At 36.5% G+C, this 20,339-nt stretch overlaps 1 protein-coding gene across 1 annotated transcript in view; it reads right to left on the reverse strand.

Moving 5' to 3' along the window:
* Positions 1–846: 846 nt before the first annotated feature.
* Positions 847–20,339, reverse strand: part of MTPN (myotrophin) — a 37,170-nt gene continuing 17,677 nt past the window's right edge. Inside the window, exons 2-4 of the mRNA XM_010008200.1 lie at positions 12,801–12,914; positions 11,497–11,580; positions 847–1,723 (exon numbers count right to left, since the gene is read on the reverse strand). Coding sequence (XP_010006502.1) covers positions 1,637–1,723; positions 11,497–11,580; positions 12,801–12,914 — 285 coding nt within the window. The 3' untranslated portion in view covers positions 847–1,636. The remainder of the gene's footprint in view (positions 1,724–11,496; positions 11,581–12,800; positions 12,915–20,339) is intronic.

Genomic DNA, 20,339 nt, shown 5'->3' on the forward strand with positions numbered 1-20,339 from the left:
TCTAAATGCAAGCCTTTTTATAGCTGAGACATTCAATCATAATATGCAGCATGATTCAAGTAAAATCAAGTCTACATTAAATATGAGTGGTAGTCATCAGGCTACTCCAACATATCCTCTCAATTTCAGTGATATCAAAATAGTATTGGCTACTTTTAAGAATTCAGCATGAGACATTATATACAATTATTTTCTATATTGTGTATGTTATCAGAAAGTTTGAAATCTGTATTCCAAAAAAATAGGAAGATGTACAGTTTGTGGTACACACCTTTCTGTTATAAAATCTATTATGGGTGAATCAGCAGTCTAATGAAAATTTTCAAGATCAAAGTCAGGAGCTCCGACATTCCTGAGGACTATAAGTTGTGACAGAAATCCTTACATCATTAAATTTCTTCCCATGAATTATCAAGGCTGTAACGGTGGTACTATGATACTTACTGATAGAGGAAATCTTACCTAAAGTTCATTGCTTAAAATGTTGTATGGTTGCACTGGGAACTTTCAGAGCAAGCCCCATGCCTTAGTGAAATTTTAGAGGTTCATTCAGCCCACAATGAAACACCAACTCAAATATATGCACAACGAAAAGGTTTTTTTTTGTTTGTTTTCTAGTAGTTGGAGCAAGTTTAGACTTCTACTTGCATGTCTACCTGTTCCTAACATCTGAACTTAGAAAGCTTACATGTATTTTAAAAGTTTATCAGAAAAGTTTAGCAAAAATATTCACCTGATATGAATGTCTAAATAATTACTGTTCATTTTCCACATTTGACATGATTTTCCTTGAGTACCAAACAGCCTGTAGCTTTCTCACGTCTACAAATTTTATGTTGACAAAGTGAATAAAGAAATTCCATCTTACAATCCTTTTGGGAATACCTAAAGTGACATTTTGAACTCTCTCAAAAACAGTTTCTGAAAATGTCTGTCCTGGACTGAAAAAAAAATGGGAAAGAAAAACCTTGAATTCAAGCATCCGAATGCACCATGGCAGATATTCTGGAGTGTAATACCACCATGCCTCAACTGATCTTTCCTAGTTTACTCAAGAGTCAGAAAAACATTAGTGTGACATCCAATTAGTCAACATAAAGAACAGCTCCAATAACTAGTATCAAAAGTCCTCCAAACCGCAACATAAGCTTTAGGCAAAAAGAATAAAGCTACACACTGAGAGAGAAGAGAGAAAAGCAACCCAGCCACCTACATTACTACATTTCATATTATGGTAGACACTAATAGCATGAGACTATTGTCTCCTTCACAATTAGTTTCAGGTACATAGCACAGTACTTCCATCTAAAGGAATCTTTCAACAAAAATCTTAGTACTAACCTAGGAGGTTTACAAGCCAAAAATTCAAGATCATGGTCTGTCTTCCTTCTTCCATTTTCACTAGAAATGGGAAGAGATTGTGCAATGAAAAGAAGTCCTAGAGGGACACTGTTCATAATAGTTTTCAATCCTCTCCAAACAGATTATCTTCAATACAAGCCACTAACTAGTCTGATTCATAAAGAATTTCCCTCCCTCCAAAGTATTTAGCTGAAGAAGCTGGAAGATGCAAAGAGTGACAGACAGGCAGCAGTGTGAGGCCACAGGAGAGACATTTAAGATATCAGTCCATCCGTCACTGAAGAAGAGTTTTGATTGCCTGGTTGTCAGTGGCTTCAAAGGCAGTTAGTCCATCTGGGCCTTTCACAGTCTTATCAGCACCCTGTGAAGACATTGAGAAGGACTGTCAATTCATAAAGCCAGGCTGTATTAGAATTAAATGCACCACAACAGATACTCACCTTGCATAATTATAGTGATTACATACAGCTTTTTAGTGTAGTGTATTTTTTTCATTTAGAAATCATGTAGGAAAGATTTACATACAAAACTATTTGGCATGTAACTTACCTAAATTTCAAAATTTACTGCAGACCTAGGAAAAAACCCCTACATAATCTTTTTCACACAGCACATTGCAAGATCAGCAAATGACCAGTTAATCTTGGACAGAAACAAAGATTTATATTTTTTTTTTGTTTCCAGCAACAATTCACATGAATGCAAGAATTCAGTATTATACATTTCTATAAAAATCTATGGTGTAGCAAGATTTTTCACATGCTAAACTAACAGATAACCTCTGGAACATCTTACTTACTAACAAATCATGCTATCTTCTCCATCCTAAAAAACTACATATCCATCTAGGATTATGCTTCTCTCTCTCATTTTGAAAAAAAAAAACAAAACAAAACACAACACAACCCTATTCCTACAAAATAAGAAATGCCAAATAATTCCAAGTCAAAAACGGATCAACTCTGTCTGCAGTTAAGAGCAAACTAAACAGCTTAGGGAGGCAACAAGAGGATGGGCAGAGTATAACAGAAATAGACCAACTAGACAAACTGTGGAACAATAAGCACAAACGCAGCCTCAGTGCCAGAATTATGAAGTAGAACAAAAGAGAAGCAAAAACTGATTAACTAGTCATGTTTATTTTGAGCATTGTGTAGTCATATAAAAGTCACATAAAAGTGAAAAAAAAACACAACAAACTAAATTGTAAATAGGGTACTGAAATAAAAGGATAAAAATTATTCGAGAACATAGGACTACAGAGATGTAGTAAGATGTTTTCCAGAAAATAAGTTTGATTCCAGAACACCTCTGCTTGGGAAGATAGGAAAGTCTCACTTTAAAATATGTATTTGCTCAATCAAGTGACAGGAAAAACACTGTGGGTGGGTGGCAAGAGCATGTACTGCAGAGCTTTACTTTAGTTTTACATATAAACTCTCCAATGAATAAGTGCAAATCTCTTCTCAATTACATTACACGGAAGGAAGGGCACAGATTAATGGGAAAGAGCACCCATTAGTTTTCTAAGAATGTAATAGACTTCGAATGTCAAGAGCTTCTCTACTAATAAAAGATAATACATATAAAGCCCCACTAAACTTCTATACACAATACCATGTATGTTCCTAAGACAACTCTCAGCCCACTATTTGCTTCCACAATATAATAAAACGGATCTGACGTTACTGCGATATGCTGCTGCCAAAACTACCTTTCATAATATATATTTCCATTTTTGAAACTTCTACTCTCTTTACTTCTAAGTATTCAACTGCCACTCTAAAAATACAGCTTCACAGTGGTCTCTGAGGCAGTAGTGCCCATTCTGAGTTTCACTGGCGAAACTGATCCTGTTACAGCCCTTCATCTTCCTTGCAGCCCCTAGAGACTCTCATTGCAGGACATGATCGGAACAGATTATTTTATTTGGTGGAAGTCAGCTGTGAGGCAGGGAGACAGGCTTCCGCTGTCCAGGAAAATAAAATTGTCTTGAGAACTCAAGATAATAATTCAGAGAGTGATACTTAAAATGTCAACAATTCCTTCCAAGAAGCTCATTTTGTCTAGCACCTTTCAGGCAGTAGAATACAGCAATACCTTTTGTGCATACACAAATTCACTTGTGACAGGACAAATCATAACACTTATCTCTCTTTTCACTATGAAACATCCTTGGCCTAAACGATATGCAGTTTATGCTGCAGTACCACTGTTCTGTTGGGAGTGAACATGAGCTTAATCAGTCTGTTTCCAAGAGATGATAAGCTGGTCATTGCAAACACACACTTAGCCTGAAACCACTGAGACCCATTGCTTGTGAAACATTAATTTTTCACCCTAATAAACACCTGACATATTTAACAGGTATTTAACAGTTATTACCTTAGTTGTTCTGGGCTTATTTACAGGTGTTGATTATTTTTCTGCTTAGATACCACTCTCAGATCAGAGTCCATGTGGAAATCAAAAGGGCTTCAAAGCTGCTCTTTGATGTTAAACTCAGGCAACCTGAAGGAACTTAGACTTGAAGAAAAATGCAACTATGCAGTAACCGACCTACCAGTATTCATCCTGAATCATAGTTTGAAGAATCTTACTTATAGTACTTTCCACCAATGTATCAGCTTTTAGAGTATAACTATTTACTGAGGTAATTTTGAAGTAGAAAGAGAACTCTTAGTTTAGACACAGGACTACTTTCCACCCTCATGCACATTTGTACTTCAGAAAAGCTACAGACTCACAAGACCTGACTTTCTAAACCAGCCTCAATGAATGTAGGTTAAGTAGGTCATGACAACCTAAGCAGGACGCAGTTTAATAAACTCCGTGTTAATAAATTAGGGAAATGGCTCCTTAGCTAGGCAGAAAGATTCCTGCCTGCATTCAATACAATGAGAAAGAAATAAAGTTCAGGTCAAGAGGATTTTAACTTTCAGAAGTTCAGCACTGCCAGGAAGCAAGTTTAATAAAAAGTACATAAAAGTAAAATTATTCCACAGTATTCTCTACTTCCCCAAAGTGAAAGTTATTAACATTTTATGTTTGTGCTATGCTCTTAAAATACACACACACAAATAAATATACATTTTCTTTCTTTGGCAGAATAATAACAAACAAGTGCCTTTGCCCTCTTAAGCCACTGGGCAAAGCACTGATGTTAAACATGCTCTGAAGGCAGCACAATAACTATTAGTGTACAGTTGCAATTCAGGAAAAACAAAAACATGAAGGCAGAAGATAAAGGCAAAGCAGAGCTGTCACCAAATCATGTGAAATTGGAATTGGGGGCACCTAGTGAAGCTGGTAGAAGACATAGAAAGCAGCAAACTTACAGAACTAGTTGCTAGATAAAAGTTATGGAAGTAGATAACAGTTTGTTCAAAAAAGGATACGGAAGAATTAATGGACAACAAAACTATAAACACTTTGTAAAGGGGATAGGTATGTCTATCTTCAAAATTCCCAATACAGTAACTATGAATGAGGTGAACAAGGGAACAGAAGGGCCCAAACACAATTCTTCCCAAATGTTATAACCCTTGCCACTGTCTGATGAGAATAAAAGGTGCTAAATTGCCTAATGAACAAATGTCTGAGATTTGTTGTATCTTTCAAGTCTCATCTGCCATTAGAAGCATTTAAAAGCTTGTCTACTGTAACATATTCGCTTGTTCTACACTTTGAAAACTCCACCTCTTTACATTACAAAATCAAATGCAAGATTCTTTGAGAAAAACATGGAACATTTTGAATTTCATATATCTATCTGCTTTTCAAATAGGTATCCCTCAAACCTGCTATCCCTGAAAAAAAATAAAAGCAAACTGAAATACAGTAACTGATGTCCCTTCAGTTCAGTTCTGAGTACTCATTATTTTGTCTAGTAGAAGGCTGGTATATAACATGAGCAAACTAAAAACCTGATATTTTGGAAAACAATTGTGTTTTGACTTTACCAACAGCTACCAAAAATTCATTTCCTCCTTAACACTATAATATCTTCCAATATTATGTTATTTAACATTATTAATCATACTGAACAGGCAGAAATGAACAAAATGAACACAAGATACAACATTTCTGCTTCACTTTGAGGTCACAACATGCTGCAAACCACCTTACTATTAAAAATTACAAAGGCTATTTCAATATGCGTCTAATTCCTAGAAAAATACTTTAACATCAATTAAAAAATTAACTACTGTTGATGTAGTAGTAAGACAACAAGCCCTAACTTTGAACTTTAATCAAGGTCTTCAGACTATAGTTAATGACGTTCATGTATTACAGTAGGTCAGAGCAAAACATTTTCAACTGAAACTCAGATGATGATATATAAGTTTTAGGTATCACTCTGCAAACCTCCAAAATTCTTCTCCTTGGGATGTCTACAGTATATTCCACACATTTTCATAAATTTTGAATGATACACTATGAAGTCACAAAACTATTTCTAGACTATATACCATCTAAGTAATGCGTGACAGCTTAAAAAGGATCTTTGAAAAAAAGGACAGTTTTGTAGGAAAAGGCAAACCATTTAATAAATACAATCTGCCAAAACCATGACAGAAATTGATTATGACTGATCACTATGATTAGCACAACAGCCATGCCTGAGAACACTCAGTTGTTTGGTAAGCTCCATTATTGAAGTTTTGAAACAGCATCTAAGCTTCTTATAGTGTAAGAAATCAAACTGAGCAATTACAAAAATAAAAACATCCCAACAAGGCATCACAATTCCTCACTGAAATGCTTATTTCAGAAGAAAGTGTGCAAACAAAGGCCCTTATTGAGAAACTACCCTGGGAAGAGTACCGTACATCTACCCTTAAGTTATGTTCCGTGGTTATCAGTAATCCTATGTATGCACTGTAACTATGAGAACAAAGTCATATAACTAGTTCAGGTTTTTTAAACAATGCAAGCTGGTTTATTTACGCAAATTAACTATGTTGGTTGTATCTTTTTCTCATATTGGAAGACATGTTTGATCTTGAATACCAACACAAACCATGGTAATATGTGATACTACAGTTCAACGTACCTTAATCATAAAATCATAATTCAATGAATTGTGGGCTTTGGGAGTTAAATCCATGCAAACATTACAATAGATGAAAACTTGGGGGGGGGGAACAAAACAACTTAAAACCTGAACCTAAAACTTTGTCAACAACTTCAATACTGAAACAAAGGATTTATTAAAGAGTGAAAAGTGATTGCTTTCTGAAGCTGCAAAATTACTTTTTAAACCTGCTGGAGTACTCATTTGCAACCAGTAATGAATATTAAGATGACATTTCAAATACCTCCTGTAAAACCCATCAGGAAATTCTACCAAATTGTTCTTCTTCACAGTACTTAATTTACCATTTTCGATGAACGTACTTTCCAAGGTCAAACCAAATGTTCTGGGATTACCTGCCTTTCACAGGAGGTCACACTTCAAATGCTTTCAAGGAAGGGTTTTAAGAAGAAACTTAGAGCTAAACTACTTGGTTTAGGAAGCTCTTAATTCCCCTCTCCAGAGACAAACAAAGCTAAAATATATATTAAAACACACACATGATTAAGAAAGGAGCTCTCCTGCAGTTTTAATATCATTCCAGTTTTAATTTGTAGCCAAATGCTACAGGATCACCAGATAGTTTATAAAATGTTATGTCATAATTTGGAGCCATGGTTTACTCAAGTCAGAATATGATGCATTCTTAGGGAGGTAGTAGAAGAGAAGAGGCAGGAAATAAGATCTATGAAATCTAACCTAACCCAGAAATAATCAGTTCCAGCTCCTTGAAATTGCACAGGGGAGGTAGCAGCATGGTATACTCTCTTTTTGCAGCATAATATTCTAGACTTTCTTACTCCTACCAGTGAAACCTCATCTCATTGCACATGCAGCTACAGATCCTTTTACAAGCATCTATTTCACTCCACTTCTCATCTCTAAGTCTCATTCCACCTACAATTACAGCTGAACGTTGCTATCCATACAAAGGTCAAAACCATTATTGTCACCCCAAATCTTCAAGAACAAGTCAGTCATCCACTACAATAGCGGCGTTCTTAAAAGTAACTTGAAGATAACCTCTTGGGATCCCTTCCAGACTTCTTAATAATTTAATCTGCACATTAGATGTAGTCCAATCTGCTTCACCTACGTTTTTCATCAACACATACCTACAAATATTGCAAAATAAAGTAGAAAATTCTGCTTCTGAAACAGAGGGCTTGTCCAAAGTAACATCCCACTATGGTACTGTCAAACCACATTAATGGTTCAGGGAGCTCTTGACAATTTGAAACATCTCCTCCACTGCCTTCACAAAAAACTTCACACCTGGGCAGTTCCCAGAAGAAGCCTGCTTCCTCAGAAGCTGTAAAACCATTTGATTTCGATGCATTGCTAACCCCATTGAACAAGAACTGGCTTAGTTTGTTAAGGCTTTATCAAGAATGGCTGGAAGCTCTACTTAGAACTGGCTTTCTACTGCTTCTCAGAAGGCTCTAGGACAACTTTCTGCTGCAACCAACTCTCCACAGGTCAACTCACCACCAAACATTTCTACACCACTGACAGGTAGATGGTGCTCAGTCAGCACTGAGAGCAGAATCTTGTTCAGCACTATGAACAGAACCATGTTCACTACTTTTGAACAGAACCACAGGGAGCAGGTGGCTCTGCTCCCAGTGCTCTGATTTTTTTGCAAGAAAACCATGTGTATGTAGGGGAGTTCAAGTGTATGAGTCACAACATCATTTGTAACATGCTAGCCAATTAATCTCATACCTTTGCTGTGCTTGGCCATCAGAGGTGTTCACTCTGCAATTGTCTTTTGTTATCTCATGATGAGATAAGGGCAAAATCAAAAGTGAGAAAAGAAAGAGTCACAATAAGATAAAGCAAACTCAATAAACTGTGAGAGAGTTTCTAAAAGTGATGTTAAACGATTGAAGCTATAAAAATATCAATTTTTTTAAAGTTATTTTAATAAAATTCAAAAACTTTTCTAGAAGTAATGTTAAATAACTGCATTTAAAGAAACATGAAAACACCACAGCTTTTAAAAGTGATATTCAGGACTGCAATGTGAAATGGGCTGCTCACAATACATTTGATTGAGTTGCCTTTATCTCATAATTAATTTTTCATGTTACAAATGGTGTGATTCACATACTTGAGCTCTTCTCCAAATGCATAGTTTCCTTGCAAAAATCAGAGCTGCATGCTCTCCGAGGGTCTGTTCTAAGGCACTGAATGAGCCCCACTCACTGACTGGTGTACACTTGTCCTGGAGAAAAATCTGCAGTGCAAAAGTGTCTCACAACCAATTGACAGCATTCAGTTGGCCCTTTCTTTGTGCTGAAAAGGGTGAAAAGGAACAGAATTCAAACTATTTCAAGTCATCCTGGTACCCTATGCCAACCTTGGAAATTTCCTCCAACTCAATAGTAAGAGTGAGTGTACATGAAGGACAAAGTTTATCACATCACATCCAGTATATCAGCTATGTTTCAATGCATTATCAAAAGCTTTGTAGCCCAGATGTCATAACTACATACCTAAAAAATCCTGATCCTCAACTCTTTCTTTTTACCACCTTAAATATTTCACCACATTTCAAATGTAGATCTCTATAAAACCATCACAGGTGCTACAGAACCTGTAGAGAAGGGGAATTAAGCTGTTGAAGGGTTTAGAGAACAAGTCCTTTGAGGAGTGCGAAGTGCCAGTAGATCAATACCTGGCTCTGGACCTGGTGTGACTGGCAGGATTTTGGGTTTTTGATCGCAGGTCAGTTTACATGACACCAAGCCTGCTGACAACAGCTGGGGTACACCTCTCTCTACTGGGAAAAGGATTCTAGCACAGGAGTTAGCAAGACTCATTGACAGAGCTTTAAACTAGGTTTGAAGGTGAAAGGGAATAAAAATCAGTTTCACTATAGATAAGCCTGGGGATGGCACACCAATGTTTGTGGGACAGTGTGCTAGTGAGGGCTTCTCCCCTTGGAAAAGTGGCAGGATCAATAGCTCAACTGAAGTGCATCTACACCAATGAACATAATGAGCAACAAACAGGAGGAGCTGGAAGCCATTGTGCAGAAGAAAAACTATTATTTAGTTACCATGGAAACATGATGAGATGGCTGACACAGCTGGAGAGCTGCAATGGATGGCTGCAAACTCTTCAGAAAGGAGAGGCAAGAAAGGAGAAGCAGTGGGCTGGCCCTCTATATTAAGGAGTGTTTTGATTGCCTAGAGCTTAAAGATGGTGATAATAGGGTTGAGTAAAAAAAGAAGGATGAGCAATAGTGAGACTTTTCCTAGCTGCTTATAGACTATTTAGTCTGCCTCTTAATCCTAGTTGGGTAGTCTGTAAGACTCCCACCATGATGTCTACCTAATTGGCCTTTCCCTTGATTCTTACTCAGAAAAATTAACATCAGACATTCAGTAACTGTCCTACATCTAAAGCAACAGTAAAAATACATCCCACTCCAAAAGTAGTGAGGAAGAATGCTAAAGAGTCAAAGTCAAAGCTGGTAATTTTTAGAATTTTCAATAAGGGCCATCAGATCTTCAAGGTATCTACTATCAAATAACATATGGAATCAGATTATGTTACAAAAAATGTGTGAAATAGATGTTCAAACAAGGCTCAGAAGATAACTATATTACGAGGAAGAACAACTTCTTTGCATAAGATCTGTCTTAAACAGAAGAAGCTGATGAGTAAAGTTCCATCAGCTAGTCCATGTGAATGGAAGCAAGCAGAGGCAGTACAACACCTAAGCTCTGCATGAAGAAATCTGAAAATACAAGATTTCCCAAACTATCCAATTCCAGTAACATTTTTCTAAGCTCATATTCTAGTTCAAGCTCACTTTCTTATAGCATTCTGTGTGTCTTGGTAAGATTACCTCATCTTTGACTGTTGAACTTCACAAATTCCATTAAAATTATATCAAGTAAAGAGATCAATACATTCTCACACACTGCATGAAAAATCTGGTTCAAAAAATACTTTAATGCCCTTGCTGACAGAGACTACAATGAATGCACAATCCTTACTAGTTGCCAGGCAATTCACGTAGGAACTTGATTTTAAGACATCTTATTTATTACTTTAGCAACTTATTTAGAATGCAAAACACTTCAAAGCAGAAATGGAAGGAAACACAACATGGGATAAAGGATATCTTTTTTTGTTTTAACATGTATTTAATGATCCTAAATGAAGGATCAGTCCTCAACAGATTTAAGCGTGTCGGATACACCATTTTAATCTTACATTAGCAGTCACAGCATCTCTTCACAGAAAGTAGAACTAACATTAGACAGGATCAGAGAAGTGACAAAAGGTGAAAAGTAAAATTCATGCATTAGGAAAACCATTTTACCTTGGAAATGGCATATGAAAACATCATACAGCATTAAACCCTTTGGCCAAATGATTTAAGTGGGTTCATATACTGAGAAAGCAGTTCACCTCCTCTTTTCAAAGTGTGGTATAACAAGAAGGAGAATGTATGAATAGAGACAAAACATGGTTAACTACTGCTTTGTAACATTGATTGCCTTTGTAACATGAATCAAAGGGAGAAGAGAAACAGATTAAGCTTATTCTCCCCAGGACAGAATTCACAAGCTCTCTAACAGAGAAAGCTTGTCTTTTGACTTGGTTTTCCCCTCACTCTGCCAACCCAGATGAGTTCTCAGTCATCTAGCAAAAGCAGAGGGAAACCGCACCTCTGAGCAACTTCACAGTGGAGATTCCAACACATGAAACACTTAATCAGCTGCCAAAACTAAATCCCACTCCACCCTGTCTGTTGAAGGAATGTATATTCTTTTAATTGCCTGATTTGCGATTAATTGTTCTCTAGCTGGAGCTCACAATACTCTTGTGGTCACTATTACTTTTGCTACACTGCAAAATCCCTGGAACTTTCTCCTTCAACTATCTCCTCCATAATCAGAGTACCCTCTCTGAATTAGCAACAAAGACAGCATTTGTTTGATGTTTTGAATTCATCTGGAACATTATAATCTTATAAAAAAAAATTATATTCAGATACTTTACTAACATGTTACTTGTTCTAAAGATTATTATCTCACCTTTGACAGAAGCAATTTCACACAGGAAACATGGCCCTCATAGACTGCTGATAGGAGTGGTGTGATATTATGTTTGTCTGGAGCCTGTAAATTGAAACACAGTTATTGGAAGCACTATTTCACACAGTTAAAAGCTTACACCTAAGTTTTAATATTTTTTTTTTTGTCAACAGTAGAGTGAAGGTAAGGGTTTAAGACTATTATTTGGAAATGCATTCCCTCAGAATTTTTTACACTTCTTTTTAAAAGGTAAGTCATTGTTTAAGAAAAGCAAAAAAAAAAAAACAACCACAAAACAGGTAACTAACAGAAAGGTATTTCTTTCCTAAGAATTCCAGGCATCCCAAAGTTTATCTACTTTTTTAAGCCGATGATAGAAATTGTGGGATTTTGGCTAACTCTTTTTGCCCAATTTAGAAACACTACCCCTAATTCTCCTGATTTGCAGCCAGCCTGACTTCAGAAACCATTTTTGGCTGAAACATTGTTTGGGCTGTCTTCTCCTCTCTAAACTATAGTCCTGGAAAGAATAAGAAATGGAGCAACTGAAACATTCTTATTTTTCCTCCATTTTCTCCTCCTCTCTAGTTACGAGAACTGATGAAGAGAGAATATTTCCAGGCATCAGGGGAAAAAAAAAAATCTAAGGCATTTTGTTAAGGAAGAAAGCTAAGATGTCTTATACATTAACTTTCAGACAAGTATTCTAAAACACAGCCTTTATAAACCTCTACTTTATGAAGAACTAAGCTATTTTTAAGTGCAAACACAACCCAGCCAAGACTATTCAAGACAAAAAGCCATGCATGTTAAGCTACAGAAAAATGACTGCATTTGTACAAATAAGGAATGTCTCAAAAAAAATTAAAAAAAAAGGAAAAGGAAAAAAATTAGCATCCCAATTGGAACAGAGTTGACCCTGCCCTGGCTAAGGATGCATTGTAATATTTTCTGAAGTCCCTTCCAACAAATGTAATATGTATTTCATGATAACTGCATTTTGTTGTGATTTTTTAATTTATTTTTCAAATCATGGTCAAATGAAATTTAAAATTTCATAGCTACAAACAACTTTTTCCAGTGTGCCTAAAGAGAGAAAAAAAAACACATTTAATAAACAGAATTTTATGCTTCTGTCCTCTAGGAGGCCACCTCAAATAGATCAAACTAAAAAACTTGAGGTGTTTAAAAATGTCTTTCAGTAACCATTTAGGCATTTACACTAATCTTGTGTGTGTGTATGAAGGGCAGTGGGAGGGGGTCATAGGGTAAGACAACATCTGTTTGCAAATCAATGTACATACATTTATATCAGCTCCTTTCAATAGCAGAAATTCCAGAATCTCAAGCTGTCCACAGTCTGCTGCATAGTGAAGAGGCTTCCTCCCACCTTCAAGTGTCCGGTTGACATCTTCACCCTTCAATGTAAACATAATCTAATAAGCAACATTTTAGAGCTAACATAACAAAAGCAGTATGAAAAAAAACAACATCTTCAAATATGCTGAAGAATGTTCCAGTTAGTTTACCTGCTTCTACACATATTGAAGACTTGCACACTGAAAAACCAGATGACAGAAATCAGTCAGCATCATAACTACTAGAGAGTCCAGAATATTAAAAATTCAAAACCCAACTATGAACCTGTTCATTCTGTTTTATAATTAGAATCTGTCAATTTTACAGGACACAAAAAAGTCTGAAGACAGTGAAGCAAATCAGGACACAGTAAGTTATCTTCTAATGCCACTTGTACTAGTGGTTTGAGAAATCTCTTAAGGCATAAACAAAATTTAATTTAGTGAGTGCCTAATCAGCTTTGTTTCTTCACCTTGGATTGTGCAACTAAGGATAAACTGATCTGCTGTACTTCAGTAATGACAAGTTACTAGAAACCAAATGCTGACAGGCTATGGTGTAAGTGCCTTGTTTGCATGTGCAAGTAGTGTTAGTATTTTAGGGAGTGGCTAAATTTAGTATCATGTCTCAAGTCCTGCATCTTCCCAGAAAAAAGAATCAGAAGAATTTGTTCTTCAGCACCAGCTCTTACTTCTCAAAAGAGCTGCTGCAGTTTTCTCACTCCTGCCCCAAATCTCTAGAAAGTTCACAGGCTTGACATGTATTTTCCAGACATCACCTGCCTTTTAAGAACAGGAGAGAAAATTGTCAGAAGGAAATGTAATTCTCCGTTTGATGTTCTGTATTACTAGAGTTCTATAGTACCAGCCAAATAAGAAGATGACCTAGAATTCTCTCTTATCAATAGGATATTAAATGCTTCTCACAGTACACTTTGCTGAAAGTCAAAGCAACACGAGTGTTTAACTGAAGGTGTTTAAAACACTGTACATTCTGTGGTTTCAGAGATCAGGACATGGTTCTGACTATTTGAAGTTCTGGCTTCAAAGTAGCATGCTGGAGAAGCAAGCAGCACAATGAAGAAAAAACCCAAACCTCTGCAAGTGCTGTACTAAACCTGAAATACAGCTATGTCTTCTGAACCATGTTTAATATCATTCCTTCTATCTATGATTTTTGGAACAGCAACAAATTGTACTTCTAAAAAAAGCCCACCACAGCTTTAACCAAGTGGACTAGCAACACTGTACAATAGAATGTGACTAACTGAAGGTTTTAACTCCTTGTTTACCACTAAAGTCGTTGCAGTGTTGTGATGCAATTTCTCTTTTGCTGAATTTCAGTAAAAACTTCCCACAACCATCCAGATCACAGTACACTAATAGCCCACAGACACATTGGTCTGAAAAACACATAAGGAAGAGCATATACTTAGTTTATCTAGAAAGTTAAGCTCTACCCATGTTCTTCTTTGTACCTTGCCACTTCCTACCAATTTTAAACCAGCTAGTATTTAAATAACGCATAATGTTTGCTGACCCATTAAGGATTGGGATGCATAAATTTAGGAAGCCAACCATGTTAAAGCCATGCTATGACTACCTCAAAACATGCTCTAAAAAAAGCGGGTAAGGTCTGACATGCTAAGACGTGGCAATTAAAAGGGTAAGGGAGAAGGACAAGAGTTCTCCATAAAGTGGGGGTTTCTAAAGGCTGTGTTTTAGAATACTTGTCTGAAAGTTAATGTATAAGACTTCCTTAAGTTTAAAAATACTATTTAGCTCATTGGCTTACAAGATTTTTATTTTTTTTTCCTTTTTTCAGCCTAGAAAAGAGGAGGCTCTGTGGTGACCTTGCAACAACTTTCCAATATCTGAAATGGGCCTATAAGAAAGCTGGGGTAAGGCTTTTTACCACAGGTGTATAGTGAGAGGACAAGGGGCAATGGTTTGAAGCTTAAAGAGGAGAGATTTGGGTTGGATGTTAGGAAAAAGTTGCTGGAACAGGTTGCACAGGCATGTTGTGGATGCCCCATCCCTGGAGTTCAAGACCAGGTTGCTCAAGGCCTCATCCAACCTGATCTAGCGAGAGGTGTCTCTGCCCATGCAGGGAGGCTGGAACTAGATGATCTTTTAGGTCCCTTCAAACCCAAACCATTCCATGATTCTATTATTCTTTTTAAATAATATACTACAGATCTCTCTGTTCTCTCCCAAACCGGTTGTGAAATAAATTCCTGCTTAAAAATGAACATTTGGAGGGAAAAAACAACAGCCAAGTTCACTAAATTTTCCTTAAAGATTATGAAAGTTTGTTTATAGGGGACTACCTAGCAAAAACTCTGAAAAGAAAGATGTCCCAAGCACAGATTACACAGATTCAAATCCTAGCACTGAGAGAAACTATCACAGGCACCAGAACGTTTTAGTCCAAACAGAACCAAGATACCATACATGCTACAAAAATTTAAAAGAGCAAATACTCCTAGATTCTTCAATAAACAAAGTAAAATATCCAATTTTTTCATGGGTGTGAAAAGCCAGTGCAAAATAGACCACTGAATGTTATTAAACTTCATTTGGTCTTTTTCCTACTCTCAGTCCAAGATATATAAAAGTAAAAATGGAAGACAAATCAAACCATCTCACATACAGGGATCAAACTCTGGCAGAAGCACCTGCTTCTAATGCAGTCTCTAACACACATTGTTGGATTCTCATAGATAACTTCTCTCTACCCTTTAGCTCCTTCTTATATTGTCTGGGTCACCTCCCCATAGGAAAAGCAATGGTCTCCAAAGTGGAGCGTGAAAACCCACAGAGGTGTACAAGACAGTCCATTGTAAGAATAAAATAATTTGTGTACTGTTAATGAAGTAGAAAAAGTGTTTATTTCATCTTTATCTCAGCTTTAATTTCCATTTTTTATTATGTTTTATAATGTACATAATACATAGTACCATAGTACATGTGTATAATTTACAACTAAATCTACAGATATTAGTGGTGTGTGCTCAAATGTTTTTTTTTTGCTGATAGAGGTGCAGGATCAAAAGGTTTGCAGACCACTGCTCTAGACCTCTATTGGCATCCATGGAAACAATACATCAATTCTTTTGCAGAGAGAGTTTCAAGCTAGAAGATTAAGCAGTTTCAGTGAACTTTTTTTAGGTTAATGAGAAAACCCCTAAACCTTACCCCTACATGCAAATTACTCATATTAAAGACCAATTGTTATAAAATTCACAAGAATAACCTTATAGCTATGCTTTTGCAAAAAGAAAGTGCCTTTAGACATTAAAATATTGACTTCCTATCTTTAAATTCCATTAAAAGTTTCAATCTTTATCTACACCAGTTGCTATTACTGTGTTCAAGTAAGTCTCCAAATTTCATATAAAAATCACATATACAATGGGATGTCAAAAAACTGTTTGAACCCTTATGATGCAAATTGGTAGTACACTAGAGCCAAGGACAGTAGTTACCACAGCTGCAACAATAAACCTTTTACCTGGCTGGACCGTGATGTGAAACATACCTAAAAGCTTAGGTAAGGCTGTCAAACATTATGTAAATAAGGGACTATTATGCTTTAAGCTGAGGAGGCACAATCCCATGGCTGTTGATTTCTGTCTTCACTGGATGATCACAACCAGAGTTCTCTCCATGTAAGGTTTTCTGAATTTTTTAATAATACTGGCCAAAGACATTATACTGAATGTTATGAATTTGGGTAGTGACAATTTTACTGGGTGACAGTAGTAAATACTGACCACTGAGACAGCAAAATAACTAATATTTTAGTAGGATGAAACTAAGGCTGCACTACACAGCTGCTAAAGATTTTCTTTAAAAAAGACCATACTCTCCACATTATGACATTGAAAACATTGAATGAACAAGTTTAGTAAAAAATAACAACTTCTAAAGCTCATTATTTTCCAGGCAGATTGTTTAACTACTCCAAACTGACACTGCCCTAAAACAGCCCCCATCTTTTCTGTATGCTTTATTACACAGACCATATTCCATGCCTCCCTAGTTCCAGCTTTACCAGCTAACTCCCTCCTTTGCCAGTTCCAAACTCATCTAGTGTAGCATCCCTACAGCATACTCCACGTGCTGCAATCGTAGCCTTACTTTGTAGTGGCACATCAACTGAAACAGAATCTGAGCCTGCCATTCACTTGTGCACTTTGGTGCGCCAGTAGTAATGCTCTAAAACTTCACTGTCATGCTATCAATGTCACAGCTCACCCACCAGCTCAGCATCGATTTTCTCCTGTGTAGCAGTTACAGTATCACTACTCCTAGCCACTGTTTGATCCTTCCCAAACCAGCATCAGAATCAACAGCTGATTGATGTACCCAATGAGGAAACCAGTAACTCTGAAAAGTAACTTGATATTTGTCCTCTTTCCAGCTGAATCTTTTCCTTCATTTGATTCATCACTTGGCACCCGAACACATCAGAGATAAGTAGCCGGGATTCACACTGCAGTTCTGCCACAGGAATAGAAACTGAAAATTGTTACCTCGTTAAATCATATTGCATAGGTTAACTGTATTAGTAGAGCAGTATCTGTAATACTGATGGCATTAAAATGTTCTTTCAGATTTAGAAACAACTTCATATCCCATCTGTACTTATCCTACCATGCAGAAATAAGTTCATCTCCCCATTTCACACACCCCTTTCATTCCAAATTTCATGAAGAAAACCAGATTCCATGTGATTGGAAGTCTTCTGGGTGCAGAGAAGTATCTTAAAAGGAGCTACACTACTGGGTAATTCCTTTCTCTATTATTCTGGAAAGAGATCAAGTCACTGTACAGTTTGTTGCATTACTTCCATCTCCTGCATACAAAGGATGGCCATTCTCAGAGTATCAGATATCAGAGTATTTGTTTTTAAAAAATTCAACAAAAGACATTAAGTGAGGCAGTTCATCATATGTATTTCCAATTAGTCTCACTGTACAGATCTATAGCAAAAGACGTTAAAAATTCCACTAGTTGAAAGCAGTAGTGCCTCAGGTTTAGGGCATTTATGTTACTCAGGTATAGGAACAACAGGTAAATGTGGTTGAAAGAAAAAATAATTTAAAAAAAAATAGATGCTGTGCCTTTTTGTTTCTTTGCCACATCACAGCACATGGCCAGCACATGTGATCCTATCAGAAAGATCATATGTGTAATACTCCCTTATGTAATGCTAGCAATGTTCTTCACTTCAAAGTGCATGGGATAACAACAACAAAAAATCCTCCTGGGATTTTATGCCAGAAGAAGCATTTGAAAATGAACAGGTGAAATTCAGTGTAGTATTTGTTTTCTGTGTTCATCTTCATGAGACATCTTTTAAGAAAAGAAAAATTCTAGTAGGTAGCTAGGTAAGTTTTGATCTACCAAATAACAAAAACGGAGGTGTAACTGAATTGTAAAAATCTATCTTACATTGTGATACTCTGAATCCAGAGATCTTCCTCTGATTGCAGATACCATGGTCAGGTGTTCTAATTTTAACCTTCTAAAATGAAACTGACAGGAGTTAACTAATTTATGCTGTTGGCTACAATCTGAAGACATATTGTACCATAATAGAAATTATATTGGTATCTACAGAGTGAAAAGCTAATTTTTTATTATTTTTTTTTTTACACCTAATTCATTGCCTGAAAGAGTAAGTTTTATGTTTTTAAGTGGAACATTGGTAACCTAAACTTATGAATCACTTCAGAGCAGTGCGTTCCTCAGTATTAGGAAATGAGCTCAAGCTTGAACAAACCACACCTTGAAAAAAATTACTCATATACTCAAATGATGTTGAACAGAAAATCTTGCACTTTCACAATAGGGATGTGGAGGCTAGCAGGGGGGTGGTGTGGATGAACTAAAGTATATTAATCTTCCTCTAATATTCTTCTTTCTTTACTCAAACTTTGAATCAGCTCACATCTCTTAAATCCAGTATAACTTTTCCCAGATTCACTAATCTTTAGATTTAAAAAAAAAAAAGACAACCAACAACATATAAGTACTCTGAAGATAAAAATAGATTTAGCTAGCTAAATTCTACTTGTATTTTCAAAATGACTATTTTAAATATTTAAGCCAAAGTTCACTGTGCAACCTGTGTTTGTGTCTCCTGTACACTCACAGACTTTTGAACTGTTTACTGCTGTCATATTTCAGCTCTGGGGTTTATCTTACCCAAAAGTTACCTCTCTAGAACTGCAAAAAAAACCCACAACACCTTGATTGAGAATTCTTAAAAACAATACAGCATAATAAACAACTGCAATCTGCCCCCCCATTTTCTACATAGTTTTATTCTTCAAGGTCAATAATTCTACAGTTTCTAAAATAATTTTGAGGTTGAGAATATTCTAAGTCAAAGAAAATCTTCAGCCCTTATTCCACTTGCTGTAACAGTAAAAACATAAGATGATGCTAAACTAATCCATGGATCATAAACACTGGCAGTAATGAGAGGAAACTCAAATACCACACTTCCTGAGACCTGACTAATAATCTAAAAATACAAGGACAGTTTAATTCCACAAGCTTGTGAGTTTACTGACTCATGAAATCACAGACTATTTAAGGCTGAAAGAGAATTCTGGAGGTTATCTAGAATTAGAATTAGATTCAATCTGATCAGACTGCTCATAACATTGCCCAGCCAAGTTCCACACACCTCTGAGGACAGAGGATTCTACAAATTCTCTAGGCAGAACTTCCCACAGATTGAAAATCCTCACAGAGAAGTATTTTTCTATCTAACTGGAATTTCTTAGATTCAAATGGGAACTGTTAACTCTTACACCTTCACTTCGTAACTAAGCAACCTTCTCTACATGCTGACCTTGGTACAAAAAGATAACAGTAAAATCTCCCCTTCTCTTCCTCAAGCAAAAAAAACCCCAAATAACAACTAACAACAAACCCACCACAATTCTAACAGCCTCTCTTTGTATGTCCTCAGCAACACTGATGGCCCCTAAACTCTTGACTGTGATCATGTTACAGTATATAAATGCCTTTATCGTAGTAGGATGCCCAGAACTGGACACAGTATTCAAACACAGTCTCAGAAGTCATAAGGAAAAAAAATATCTTAACATGCTGGCCGTGTTCTTCCTAATATGGCTCAGTATGCTTCTGACCTTCACTAATGCAAGGGCACACTCATATACAGCCTGATGTCCACCAGGATTCTAAGGCCCTTTTCTACAAAGTTCCTGCCAAGCCAATCATTCACCAGCTTGTATAGGTGCACGGGTTTACTTCTTTCTATCCTATTGTCCTGACTGGTTTAGGTCAGCAATAAAGATGTTAAACAATACTACCAATATCAACCCCTGATCGACTCCTCAGGTAACCAGACACCACTTAGAAGTGACATTGCCCATCACAGCCCTTTGAGATCCAACACTTGGGCCAGTCTTCCACCAACCTTGCAGTCCACTTATCCAGTCC

The sequence above is a fragment of the Chaetura pelagica genome, unplaced genomic scaffold (genome assembly GCF_000747805.2).
Source record: "Chaetura pelagica isolate M959 unplaced genomic scaffold, ChaPel_1.0 scaffold92, whole genome shotgun sequence".
Taxonomy (NCBI): Eukaryota; Metazoa; Chordata; class Aves; order Apodiformes; family Apodidae; genus Chaetura; species Chaetura pelagica.